Source organism: Mus caroli, chromosome 11, assembly GCF_900094665.2.
Source record: "Mus caroli chromosome 11, CAROLI_EIJ_v1.1, whole genome shotgun sequence".
Taxonomy (NCBI): domain Eukaryota; kingdom Metazoa; phylum Chordata; class Mammalia; order Rodentia; family Muridae; genus Mus; species Mus caroli.
The window spans coordinates 102165344-102178609 of record NC_034580.1 but is presented as its reverse complement, the minus strand read 5'-3'; the positions used below and the strand labels follow the sequence as shown (position 1 = coordinate 102178609).

The 13266-nt window shown below is 52.7% G+C and overlaps 2 protein-coding genes across 2 annotated transcripts in view; one reads left to right on the top strand and one right to left on the bottom strand.

The window, feature by feature from the left end:
• The first annotated feature begins 1421 nt into the window (after window positions 1-1421).
• Window positions 1422-10863, top strand: Smarcd2 (SWI/SNF related, matrix associated, actin dependent regulator of chromatin, subfamily d, member 2). Its single transcript, XM_021177311.2, has 13 exons — window positions 1422-1916; window positions 6530-6714; window positions 6866-6908; window positions 7031-7153; window positions 7356-7511; window positions 8061-8156; window positions 8286-8387; window positions 8703-8864; window positions 9024-9121; window positions 9247-9382; window positions 9499-9621; window positions 9747-9848; window positions 9925-10863. Exons 1-13 carry the CDS (start codon window positions 1701-1703, stop codon window positions 9976-9978), a joined length of 1596 nt encoding a protein of 531 aa, XP_021032970.1. The 5' UTR covers window positions 1422-1700; the 3' UTR covers window positions 9979-10863.
• Window positions 10864-10920: 57 nt separating this feature from the next.
• Window positions 10921-13266, bottom strand: part of Psmc5 (proteasome 26S subunit, ATPase 5) — a 6959-nt gene continuing 4613 nt past the window's right edge. Inside the window, exons 3-11 of the mRNA XM_021177868.2 lie at window positions 13087-13156; window positions 12736-12833; window positions 12308-12595; window positions 11993-12119; window positions 11717-11907; window positions 11532-11630; window positions 11343-11453; window positions 11152-11238; window positions 10921-11033 (exon numbers count right to left, since the gene is read on the bottom strand). Of these exons, the coding sequence (XP_021033527.1) occupies window positions 10980-11033; window positions 11152-11238; window positions 11343-11453; window positions 11532-11630; window positions 11717-11907; window positions 11993-12119; window positions 12308-12595; window positions 12736-12833; window positions 13087-13156 (1125 nt within the window). The 3' untranslated portion in view covers window positions 10921-10979. The remainder of the gene's footprint in view (window positions 11034-11151; window positions 11239-11342; window positions 11454-11531; window positions 11631-11716; window positions 11908-11992; window positions 12120-12307; window positions 12596-12735; window positions 12834-13086; window positions 13157-13266) is intronic.

Sequence of the window (13266 nt, the reverse complement as noted above, 5' to 3'; positions counted from 1 at the left end):
CTCTTTATTGGACAAGTTAACAAAAGCAGTTTAGTCAAAAAAGCCCATGTTATCTTTGGCCAGCCTGGTCTACAGACCTAGTTCCAGGACATCCAGGGATACACAAAGAAACCCTATCTTGAAAAAACAAAAAAGAAATACAGAATCTTGCACCCTGCCCCCATTTCTTTGAACCATAAACCACATTTTAACAAAAAGCTCAGATTTCTTTTGATATAGGGTCTCCTGTAGAATCAACTGGTGATGTAGCAGAGAACCATCCTGAACTTCTGGCCCACCTGCCTCCTCCTGTGTGCTGGGATTTTGGGGATGCACCACCATGTAGTTGGTGCAGTCTGGGGTTCAAGGCCAGGGCTTTGTGCATGCTATAACCTGAGTTACACCCCCTGACCCGATTCTGAGGATTTTCAGTGCCTAGTTAAGTAGCAGCACTATCCTATACCATGGGGAGGAGATACCAACAGAGGGTAGGTCTATAACATAGCCGAAGCCAGAGGTTTCTGAAAAGGTTCTCAACTTTTCTTTTCTTTACTTTTGGTTTTTCGAGACGGGGTTTCTCTGTGTAGTCCTGGCTGTCCTAAAATTCACTTCGTAGACCAGGCTGGCCTTGAACTCAGAAATCCGCCTGCCTCTGCCTCCCAAGTGCTGGGATTAAAGGCGTGGGCCACCACGCCCGGCTGGTTCTCAACTTTTCAAAACTAAGTCCTATACAAACTGGATAAAACTTATTTCAGTACCTGGAGTTCTCTTAGCATGCAAAATCCCTTCACCTAAAAACATTTTCTGCGAAGTAAATTACCAGGCTTCCTTAAAGTAAGGCACCGGCAAAGTTAGTGCAGTTAAGTACTCGGAGCTGGGCCAAGCCAAGCTTTCACTCAGCTGGGTCAAGTCTGAGGCCGCCCATGTCCTCGGAAGCGCAGAGCAACCAATACAGGCTTCTGGGGGTAGATGGGTGGGTGGGTGTGGGGTGCTGGATGTGGGGTGCCTTACGCCACCGGCCCGGAGATGGGCTCTTAAAAAGTGGTTGGCGGCTTTCCTGCCGCGGATCGCTTATTTTTAAGGCTTGAAGACGCAGAATTGACGGAACCGTTTTGGAGGGGCCATATCGGGGATTTCGAAGAGGCAGCAGCACTACGGAGCAAACAGCAAACACGTAACAGTTCGGACGGCCCTACGCGACCTTCGAACTCTGACCCCCGGCCTTTCTCCTCCGCGCTTCCGCGTGCAGTTTCCGCTCCTGCTCCTCCGGGAAAAGGCGGCCTCCCCAAAGGGCGGGGCTCTAAGGCCGTCAGTTATGGGAGGTGCTGGTTTGAGGCGGGTCTCGCGAGGGCGGGATTTAAAGAGGCATTCTCGATTGGGTTGCCGGGCAGGGGCGGGGTCTGCAGGGCCTGGGTTGGGCGGGGCTGGGAGTTCGTAACCGCCTCTGGGTAACTGGACCCGGGCGATCAAACCTCCGGAGGCCGGGAGAGGCCTGCGGGCTTGCCGCACATCCCGGATCTGGAGTATCCCTGGCAGGAGCGGAGTCAGAGGGGCTGCGGGATCCTAAAGCCGGGCTGCGAAGAACTTGCGAACTTGGAATAGAAGATCCCGGAACCCGGTAGTAAAATCGGGAAGTCCCGGATCGCGGAACGAAGCTCGCGGAGCGGACTCAACACGGAGACCGGAGGCCGGATCGCTGCACCGCGGGACGGGACAGAGTGATGTCGGGCCGTGGCGCGGGCGGGTTCCCGCTGCCTCCGCTGAGCCCCGGCGGCGGCGCCGTTGCCGCGGCCCTTGGTGCGCCGCCTCCGCCTGCGGGACCCGGAATGCTGTCCAACCCGGCGCTCAGGGGCCCGGGGCCTTCTGGAGGCATGGGGGTACCGGGGGCCGCCGCCTTCCGCCCCATGGGCCCCGCTGGCCCCGCGGCGCAGTACCAGGTGAGGAAGGCAGGCGAGCGGCGCCGCGAGGGCGCCGGGTCGGTCTCCCTGGGGCCTCAGGTGAGGACAGGCGGCCCAGGGGACACTGCAGGAGGAACTGTCGAGGGCTGGTGGCGGGCAGGCCAGAGTCCCTTGGTTAGTGGCTTGGGGTTGGGGAAAGGGTGAAAACCCTCTGCGGTGGAAGGATTGAGCAGTTAGAGGAGTCCCGGGGCTTCTTGGCTCTGAGTAACTTAGAGATGGAGGCTTCGTGAGATCTAGAGAATTGTGGGCAATCAGGTTGAAAGTGTAAGGCAGGTCCCGGAGTAGATACTGGTGAGGGAGTGACCCGGGATGTGATGAGGAAAATTTGGAAGAGGGTCGTTAGTGAGAAAACAGGGTTACTCTTTCTTTGGCCTCGGTCCCACTGCATCTCTGCCTTGGCTTTTTTTTTTTTTTTCCCCTAGTTGGGAACTGGCAGATCCCTAGTATGTCTGAGATGGCTCCCAGCTGCTCAAGTTGAGTAGGAAGGAAGCCAGGCTTCCTACGAAATGGGAGACTAAAGAGATTGGGCCCAGATAACTCCAGGATGGATTAGAAGTAGCTGTGTCCAGGTCTGAAGAAGGCCCGATCCCATTAACAGACCATTCAAGATATCCTCTGTGCGGGGCTTTCCTTCTTGATGCCAGTGTCCAGTAAAGTTTGGAGGAGCAGGGAGGCTTTGTGGAGTCCTGCTGGTCTTGGGCTGCACAGGGTACTGCCCTGACCCTTCTGTCTTGGCAGAAAGCTGTCTCAGGTTGCAGCATCAAAGGCCATTGACAAGCAGAGACAGGATCCCGTGGTCAGTCAGTGCATTGGGAACTCAGCCTGATTCTGCCTGTGGCGCTCCTCATTCCCCAGAGCTCTGGTTCAAGTGGCTCCAGAATGTTTGGGAATTTTGTTTTGCTTTTGCATTTTGGTGCTGAGTATGGAATCCAGGCAGGGCTTTGCACGTGGCAGACGATTGCTGTATCAGGGAGCTGCACCTCCTTTCCCAGAGTGCCTGGGGATTGTGTCCATCCTTCTCCCACATCCTTGTCACTTTTGTTACTTGCTTTTTGATACAGGGTCTCATATAGTCCAGGCTGGCTGTGTAGCCAAAGCCCACCTTGAGCTCTTTTCTCTCAAGTGCTGGCATTACAGTCACACACTATCACACCCAACCTCTGTTTCCTTGTCCCTCAGGTTCCTGGCAAGGCCATATGTCTCTCAACCTATGTGCCAGAGAGGTGCGAAGGTGTGCACTGTAGCTTGCTCTGTCCCCTGCTGGTGTCTCTAGGTAGAAGTCTCAGAAATAGATCTTCATGGTGCATGCATATTCCACCCAGGAATCAGATTTCTAAGGAGATACCTAACTGGGGGTCGGGGTGGGGATAAGTGACCCCCTTCATTTCAACTCCTATCTAAAAAGAAAATGACGAGTTTGGGTATAAACAGAGATAGATGTGGTTCCAAGGATACTAGCTGGGGTTATCTTTCCCACGTGGCTTTCTTTGGAGATTCATGGCCCTAGTATATCACTGATGAGGCTCGGCATCAGCCCTTGGCTCTGCTTGTTTAGAGCTGGTCTGGAAGCTTCCTACAGGCACTGGGGATGTCTGTCTGTCTGGTTGGTTGGTTTTCCAAGTCTCTCTCTATAGTCCTGGCTGTCCTGTAACTCACTATGTAGACCCATTTCCTTGGAAAGCAGCTGATAGAGAACATGCTATTGGGAAAGCCCCTGTTGAAGATGGGAAGATGGATTCCTGCATATTTTGTAGAGTAGCCTTGGGTCTATGCTGAGGCCAGGCTGGCCAGCCGAATGGCTGCGGCTGCTAGTTGTGAGGAAGGAGATGGCCTTGAATCTGGGCATCCCATACCAACTGTTTCCTCCTCCTCCTCTCCTCCTCCTTCCCCCCTCCTCCACCCCACTCCTCTCCTTCTCCTCCTCCTCCTCTTCTTCATCCTCCTCCTCCAGGGAAAGGCAGGGGAAAGGAGGGAAGGAGAACCCAGTTAACATTGGTTGAGTTTGAAGGAGATCCCGCTTGCTTCTTCCCATGTCCAAGTGCCCAACTTCCAGAAAGTCTTGGAATCTGAGGACAGAGGGGCTCCTGGTTAGAGTTCTTGGGGTGAGCAGGAAGAACAAAGACTTGTGTGCTCAAGATGAGCATATTGGGAAGCTGCTGAAGTAAATTGATCGCCCACCGACCTCTAGAGGGTTTTTCTAGTTTTGGAGTATAGTTACCCTGAAGAGCTTAACAAAACCTAGTGTGCATTATTGCAGGGTTCACTCAGCTCAGAGTTTAAAATACCTCTGTTCATAGGGTCAGGGTATGTCCTCCAAATGAGGCTCTTAGGGTCAGGCAGCTATCAGAAGGACCAGGCTACAGACTTGGAGGAGAGCAGGGCATGCTTCTTTTGTTTGTTTGTTTGTTTTGTTTTTTTGAGACAGGGTTTCTCTGTGTAGCCCTGGCTGTCCTGGAACTCACTTTGTAGACCAGGCTGGCCTCGAACTCAGAAATCCGCCTGCCTCTGCCTCCCGAGTGCTGGGATTAAAGGCGTGCGCCACCACGCCCGGCTAAGGAGCCCGACATTCTTAATCCAGAGATGGCAGAATCAGGCCTAGCCTATTTCCCTTGCCTTGGTGGTTATAAAATCAAGCCTAGAATGTGGGGTTGGTGCTTGACCAAGTGGAAGTTACTGCATTCTGGTGTCCTGGGGATGTAAGCAGGCCTGCCTATCCCCATGGTGGAGCAGGCTGGCAGAGAGGCTGAGAATCTGTGGTGGTTGACTTTGTTTTGTTTTTAAGTAGGAGTTACCAGCTCGTCAAAGCCCAGGTGTAGAGCTTGACAAAGAGGAAACTAGGACTTGAATTGTGAGCAGCCTTCCCCTGAGGCTGTGGGTGAGCTAGGGGCCTGGAGCCTGAGCCCCAGAAGTCTAGAGCAGATGTCTGGGTGGGGCCTATTCCAGGCCTGCCTGGGCTGCCTTGCCTCGGGATTTCCTGGAGGGCTCAGCCATACTACAGGCTTTATGAACCCCAGTGGAGAGCTTTGGGAGTGGGGGGGCAGAGCACTTCAGATTATATCTGCAGTTACTCTAGGAAAACCTCGAGTCTGGAGTGATGATGGGGGTCTTAGGTTGTGGCCACCTGAGGTTTTTCTTCTGTCCCCCTCCCCCCTTCTATAATCTCTTGCTCTAGCTTTATTAGGGCAGAGAAACAGGCTGTCTTCTGCCTTTCAGCAGCGTTGATGAATTTCTTCCTGATGAGGAGAGGCTGTGGCAGGACTCCCAAGGTCCCAGGGTCTCCCACTTTTAACTCCTCAGTTGCCATTGTCATCCTGCTCTGCTTTCGTCCCCTTTCCCTTGTCTCTGGGTCATGCGTCTGACTCCTTAGTGCTGGATAAAGAAATTGCAGGGACTCATCTCCAGGATGCTTGGGTGTGGGGGTTGGGTGGGGGGGGGGCTGTCTTTTAACTCAGTGTGAATCTCCACCCAGGCTGGCCCGGTTGTCTGGTTGTACTGATTGATTGCATAACCTGGGCCCCCGGGGCCAGCCCTGTGAAGCTGCCAGGGACAGTGTGTGCAAGGCAGAGCTGCCAAACAGGCCTTTCAGGCAGCAGCTATGTGGATGAGTTGGGAGGTGGAGGGCTCCCAGGAAACGGCAGAAACCTGGGCCTTGGATGGGAAGTCAAGGCTGCTTGTGCCACCTAGACTGATGCTGCTGCTGACTCTGTATCCTTGCCTCCCAGGACCGTCGCATTCTGCGGCTGGGGATGGCTAGGGTTAAGTTGAACCAGCAGCGGCCTGGCTGCCAGGTGGTGCAGAGACCATGGGCAGAGTCCAGATGTTTGCTGTTCCCATTCCCACAGGCCACCCAAGAACCATAATTTCTTTTTTTGAAAGTCTTTTGACATAGAGATAGGGGCATGGCAATAAGGAAGGAGGGCGAGGGGGGGTGGGGGAGGGGACAATGGGTCCAGGTTGTGTTAGGAGCCATAGGGGCCATGTGGTGACCAGATGGTGTCTGTACTCTCTTGAGGCCATCCCCACAAGTTGTGACATGGCCGAGCCATCCTATTGTACCTGCTCACCTGGGGTGCTGTGGCCTAACGGGCTTGCTATCCCTACTGCCTTTCTTCCCGTCAGCCACCAGGCAGCAGACTTCACAGAGCCTCCTGGACTCCCCTGGGTTGCTATGCATTGTCCTTGGTCTCCTGAGTAATGTTTTTCCTTCAGGATGGCGAAAGGAAGAAGGGGTCTCTAGTGGGCTATCTAAGGACTCTATAAATACCTTGAAGCTGGCTGATCCCAGGGTGCAGGACATAGCATACGGGAGCTGGAAAGGTGTTGATTAATACTAGAAAGTCCCTCAGGCCCTTCCTTCTGCAAGAGGTACTCTCCTCCCCCTCCCACCCATGGACTCTGGCTGCCTCATTTGTTGGCACGGCTGCCAGGGCGGTTGCAGGGGCGGGGCAGGTGTAGTTTACACGCTGGGCTCAGGCGCCTGTTCCCCTTTGTTCCTGGTCTCCCCATTTGAGAGAGAGATGGAGGGTATGGGCTATGGACCTCGGAGGGCTCCGCCACTGACCTGTGTCCCTCCACTGTTCCACTTTCCTCAGCGTCCTGGCATGTCACCAGGAAGCAGGATGCCCATGGCTGGCTTGCAGGTGGGACCTCCCGCCGGTTCCCCATTTGGCACAGCTGCTCCACTCCGACCTGGCATGCCACCTACCATGATGGATCCATTCCGAAAACGCCTGCTTGTGCCTCAGGCCCAGCCCCCAATGCCTGCCCAGCGCCGAGGGTAAGCCTATTTCTCATACCTTGCCTAGCTTGTCTTGGGTGGTAAGTTTCTCTATCTTGACCACAAGGAGGCTCTTGGCCATTTGGGAGAGGGTTTTGAAGATGGTGAGTTTGGACTGTTAACCTCTTAAATGGGTTTGTTTTCCTACTAGGCTAAAGAGGAGAAAGATGGCAGATAAGGTTCTACCTCAGCGAGTGAGTGTGTTGGGAGGCCTGCCAGGTCTGGCTGACCAGGGTGGGAGTCCTGGAGTGGGGAGGAGGGGAGGATGGTAGAACTAGAGCTGGTGAAACAAGCCATCGGATTTCTCAACCTGCAGATCCGGGAGCTTGTCCCAGAGTCTCAGGCATACATGGATCTTTTAGCTTTCGAGAGGAAGCTGGACCAGACCATCGCTCGCAAGCGGATGGAGATTCAAGAGGCCATCAAGAAGCCTCTGACGGTAAATACTACCCCAAGTTCTCCCAAACTGTTTTCCTTCCTGGACTTGGTTTCTAGGGATGAGCTTGGGCTCGAGCAGGACTCACAGTGTGAGCACAGGACTCACCAGTAGAGCACACACTCCCTATAGCATGCTTTGAAATGGTGTCTTGCTACATATGGCTACTCACTCAGTCCTCCTGCCTCTTGTTCTTCCTCTTCAGCAAAAGCGAAAACTTCGGATCTATATTTCCAATACATTCAGCCCCAGTAAGGCGGATGGAGATAATGCCGGAACTGCGGGGACCCCTGGGGGAACCCCGGCAGCAGACAAGGTGGCCTCCTGGGAGCTTCGAGTGGAGGGGAAACTGCTGGATGATGTGAGTTGGGAGGGGAGGAGGCCTGTGTGAGCTTAGACTGAGGACAGATGTGAGCATTCTTTCAGAAGTCCTAGCCTAGGGAAAGGGTTTAATCTATCCAGTTAGAGGTTAGACTTGGGGTGGTTGTTTCTATGCCCCACACATATATTATACTAGTCTAGAGTGAACATCTGTAGTTACTACAGTTTTCCTGTAGATGGCAGTCAGATGTATCGGATTCACTTCCTCATTGGTTGGCAGTGGGGCTCATGAAGTGCCCTTTCCTGTCACTTTGCTCAAATTTTGAATGCTACTTCAGGGCCCAAGACTGGACCTTGAGCTTCATGATTGAATCGTTTCTTCTGATTGATAAATTCAGCAGCACACCCATCTTTTGTTTGTTTGTTTTTCGAGACAGGGTTTTTTCTGTATAGCCCTTGGAACTCACTTTGTAGACCAGGCTGGCCTCAAACTCAGAAATCCGCCTGCCTCTGCCTCCTGGGATTAAAGGTGTGTGCCACCACGCCCGGCTGCAGCACACCCATCTTATGTAGCTTTTTCCACTCACAGCCTAGCAAACAGAAGAGGAAGTTCTCATCATTCTTTAAGAGCCTTGTGATTGAGTTGGACAAGGAACTGTATGGGCCGGACAATCATCTGGTGGAGGTAAGAATGGTTCTGGAGCCTGGAGGGGGGGACAAGCTGCCAGGGGATACAGAGCAGACCATCAGTGTGCTGGTAGAGTGCTGTAACCTATCTGCTAGTGATGAACTCTGCTGTCCTCTTTCCCGACAGTGGCATCGGATGCCCACCACGCAGGAAACAGATGGCTTTCAGGTGAAAAGGCCAGGAGATCTTAATGTCAAGTGCACTCTTCTGCTCATGCTGGATCATCAGGTGACAGTTGTCTAGGCTCACAAATGAGGCCATAGGTTTCATGCAGGGAAGGGGTGCAGGGTCCTCTTAACTCAGCAGTTCTCAACCTGTGGGTCATGACCCTTTGGGGGAGGATGTCAAGTGACCATTTTACAGGGGTCATCTAAGACCATTGGGATACAGATATTTATAATTCATAACAGTAGCAAAACTAGAGTTATATAGTAAGAAAATGATTTTATGGTATGGTTAGGAAGGTTAAGAACCATGGTTCTAACCCCTTCAGATGCTGTTTCCGCACAAGAATCTTAGTTGACTCCTTCTGTCCATTCCCAGCCTCCTCAGTATAAACTGGACCCCCGCCTGGCGAGGTTGCTGGGAGTGCACACACAGACCAGGGCGGCAATCATGCAGGCACTGTGGCTTTACATCAAACACAACCAGCTGCAGGATGGCCATGAGCGCGAGTACATCAACTGCAATCGTTACTTCCGCCAGGTCAGCTGGAATTACCTGATTCTTCTCCTCTCAGCCCTTGGCTCAGCTGCTCTGGAACCCTAGTGCTTAGTCCTCTTTGACTGCTGTGTCCTGGCCCTGGAATAGTCAACTCCCCAGGCCCTCAGGCTCATATCACCGTGCCTTTGATGCTCTTTCCAGATCTTCAGTTGTGGCCGACTCCGTTTCTCCGAGATTCCCATGAAGCTGGCTGGATTGCTGCAGCATCCAGACCCCATTGTTATTAATCATGTCATTAGGTAAATAGAAGGAAGAGAAATGAGATGGCTCTTGGAAAACAGAATTCACCCTGAAACCTTACTTAGACTTGGTGGTTGGGATGAAGATAGCCATGTTTTTCTATGCTTTTCTGTGCTGCCTGCAGTGTGGATCCTAATGACCAAAAGAAGACAGCCTGCTATGACATTGATGTAGAAGTTGATGACCCACTGAAGGCCCAGATGAGCAACTTCCTGGCCTCTACCACCAACCAGCAGGAGATTGCCTCTCTTGATGTCAAGGTGAGTCCTTTGGGGCCAGGGCGATGGTGAGTTGGTCTGTCCCTTTCACCCAGCACACTGACAGGACCTCAGACCCTAGAGCTGGAGCACATTTGACACAGACACCCCTTTTCCAGATCCATGAGACCATTGAGTCCATCAACCAGCTAAAGACCCAGAGGGATTTCATGCTCAGCTTTAGCACCGAGCCTCAGGACTTCATCCAGGAGTGGCTCCGTTCCCAACGCCGAGACCTCAAGGTATACTTGTTTTTTGAAGGGTATTCCATGGAACATAGTGGGTGAAAGGTTTTCTACCCCATGTCTCTGACCGAGGCAGGGGTGGGAATCGAATCATGCCACACCTCACCCCTTGTTCTTCACAGATCATCACAGATGTGATTGGAAACCCTGAGGAGGAGAGACGAGCTGCTTTCTACCACCAGCCCTGGGCTCAGGAAGCAGTGGGGAGGCACATCTTTGCCAAGGTGAGGCTTTGCCATTTTGGCCTCCGCTTTTCTTGAGAAGCTGAAGCCTGAGGTAATGCTTTGTCGTCGTCTTTAGGTGCAGCAGCGAAGGCAGGAACTGGAACAGGTGCTGGGAATTCGCCTGACCTAACTGCTCAGGGATCGCTTCCTTCCTTCCTCCCCTGCCCTGGAACCTGGCAAGAGCCCGTCCTCTTGGTTCTGGCTTGGGCTGCAGACATGTAGGATGGAGTGAGGCGTGTTTCCTGTCACCCTCCACTCCCCAGCTTTAGTTTCATAAATGTAGTTTTAGATCCCTCACTGCTTGGTTCCCAAAGCCTTATTACTGACCTTTTAGCGCTGGCTTTAATTGGGTTTGCAATGTGCCGCCTCAGCCCCCTGCAGGCAGGCAGGCCCGAGTAGGACTGCTGGAGGCCGTGCTTTAACTTTGTAACAGACATTTCCAAACCAAAGGCTGCTGGGTTTGCATGTTTACAGGCTCCACCCTAGGGCCAGTGCCAGAGCTGGCTTTGGGGAGCTCGGCAAGGAAGAGAAGGCCCTAGACTCTTCCTGGCCTTTCTAACCAAAGTTTTTTGCCATTCCTACAAGCCCAGTCTTGCTGCTGGTTTGTCCTTCTTTTTGGGTATTTGCACTATTTGGGGAGCAGGTTTTTCTATGTGGGAGCCACTTTTTGTACAGAGGTAATGGGGTTTTTCAGGGAGCCCACTTGGTGCCTCCTTCCTTCCTTTCTTTTCTTAATCTATGCAAGCGGCTGCAGCCGCCATCATCTCCTGGGATGCCACAAGGCTGCCCAACCCATAGCTGCTTGGGTAGGGGGAGTGGAATCTCCTGAGGGTGGGAATGAGCCAGTTCTCTAACCCAGTTACAGCAGGGGTGTGTGCGTGTGTGCGCGTGCGTGCTGCAGGGGAAGGGGAAAGCTGGAGGACTGCTGTTACCTTTTGCAGTTGGTCTTAAAGAGGATGGGCCTAAGGCTTGGCAAACTTGGAAAATTCCAAATAAATCTTTTTGTTTATTGGTGGTGCCCAGACCTGGTCATTGAACAGTGCAACCGCGTATTAACAAACTGGAGTTGTAGTGTTTATCATCGCACAGACCTTTATTTAGGGGGAGGGGGAGCACACAAAGGACACAGCCTCACTTCCATAGCTTCTTGATGGACATGTTTTTCTCACTATCCTTTTGCATGACCTGGAGAGGGAGAGAGAACGCATATACACGGGTGAGCAGGGATTCATGAACTGTGAACACAAGCGTGACCCCTGCTCCAGAGCCACCACAGCAAAGACAGACAAGTGGAGGCACATACCTTAGCTACTGCCATCTCAAAGTCCTCCTGAGTAACGTGGACACGCCGTTCCCTCAGGGCGTACATGCCAGCTTCTGTGCACACACCCTAGGTGGACAGAGAAGCTGAGACCCTGCTGCTGGAGCCCCTTAGCACTGAGTTGGCTCTTAAGGCTTCCTGCTATTGCCTGCTCCCCTGAAGCCTCCAGTTACCTTCACTTCAGCCCCTGAAGCTCCCGGCATCAACTCAGCAATTTTCCTCAGGTTGATCCCCCTGGTCAAGTTCATTTTCCGAGAGTGGATTTTCAAAATGTCCAGCCGGGCCTAGGGATAAGAGAAGAAAGCCCTAAGCCCTGCACTGTCTCCATAGCCAGAGCTCCTCCAGGCACCTCCAGCACAGACCTCCTCGTTGGGGGGTGGGAATTCAATTTTTCTGTCAATCCTCCCAGGACGAAGCAGGGCAGAGTCCAGGATGTCAATCCTATTGGTAGCCATGATAACCTGGGAAGAGGAGGAGTGGGGTCAGCTACACAGCTCAGGCCTGCCTCACACCTTCCGCTGGCCTGTCTAGGCTCATACCATCTCACCTTGATATTCTTGGTGGCCTCAAAGCCATCCAGCTGATTGAGCAGTTCCAGCATCGTGCGCTGTACCTCACTGTCGCCTCCAGAGCCCCCCTCCAGCCGTGAGGAGCCAATAGAGTCAATCTCGTCCATGAAGATGATGGATGGAGCATGTTCTCGGGCCATGACAAACAGCTCCCTCACCATTCTTGCCCCTGTGCAAAGGCCAACCCGGCATTAGAGCTATGTGCACCCCACCGTCTACCCTTCCACTCACTCCTCACAGCCTTAGCCAGTTACCTTCCCCGATGAATTTCTGTACCAGTTCAGAGCCAGAGACACGAATAAAGGTACAGTCTGTATGATGAGCCACAGCGCGGGCCAACAATGTCTTCCCAGTGCCTGGGGGTCCGTAGAGCAGGACTCCCTAGAGGGAGAGTATACATTCCACTTAGGGGAAAGGGCAACTCTCTCACAGAACGTGTACACGTAAGGGCTTTGTGTGGGTCCTTGCTTGAGGTGAGGGAGATACCTCTCCTGGACTGTGTGTTCAAACTACTGCTCTGGAAACCTTGTTGCTGGCTGCGGTCAGCGGGAGGCTAAGACTGATGGTACCTTTGGCTGTGCGATGCCCAGTGCTTCAAAGAGCTCGGGGTGCTTCACGGGCAGCTCGATCACTTCTTTTATCTCCTTGATCTGCTTGTCCAGGCCGCCAATCATCTCGTAGGTTGAATCTGGCACCTTCTCCACCATCATTAGTGACACCAAAGGGTCCACCTTGTTAGGTAAGATCTTATGCAGAGTGTAGCTGTCATTTCTTAGAGCGACCCGACAATTGGGCGTCACATCATTGATATCAATGTTCTTGTCCACATCAACAACAAATTTGCCCTCAGGATGGACCTGAGGAGATAATAAGGGGTTATGCTCTCCCTCGGTAGTCAGCATAGCCACCCCAACCAGGATTCCCACAGGGAAGCTTGGGGGCAACACGACAGGGAGGGAGCGCTAGGAGCCTGGCCGCAGTGGCATGCTGCTTTTACCTTGACCAACACTTTTTTCTTATCCATGGCCCTCACGACTTCTCCAACGTAGGAGCCCTGTTCCTGCAACAGCTGCAGCTCCTCCCGCAACAGGCGAACTAAAAACAACCCCCCCAAACCATTAAAGAAACATCAGCCACCTAAGGACCATTTTTTAATACTTGGAAGGGAAGAAAGAACTTAAGACTTGAAAGGGGCTTCTGGCAGGGCTTTGAAGAGGACGGGAAACAGCCACAGAGAACAGTGAGAGCATCACTGTCGACTGAGAGGAGACTGAGCGCTGCACAAAGATGGGGACACCTAAACCCTGCCTCAAACCAACATTGAATTTTCTGTCTTCTCCCCTCTCACCTTTTGCATTCAGCTCATTCCTCTGTGCCTGCAGTCTACGGAGATTCTGGCTTTTATCATTTACAATCAACTGTGGAGACAAGAGACAACCCCATTACTCAAGGTCAAAGCCTGTAGGAAACTGGATCTTGGCTGAGACTCTCTCTCTCTCTCTGTCTGTCTGTCTCTCTCTCTCTGTCT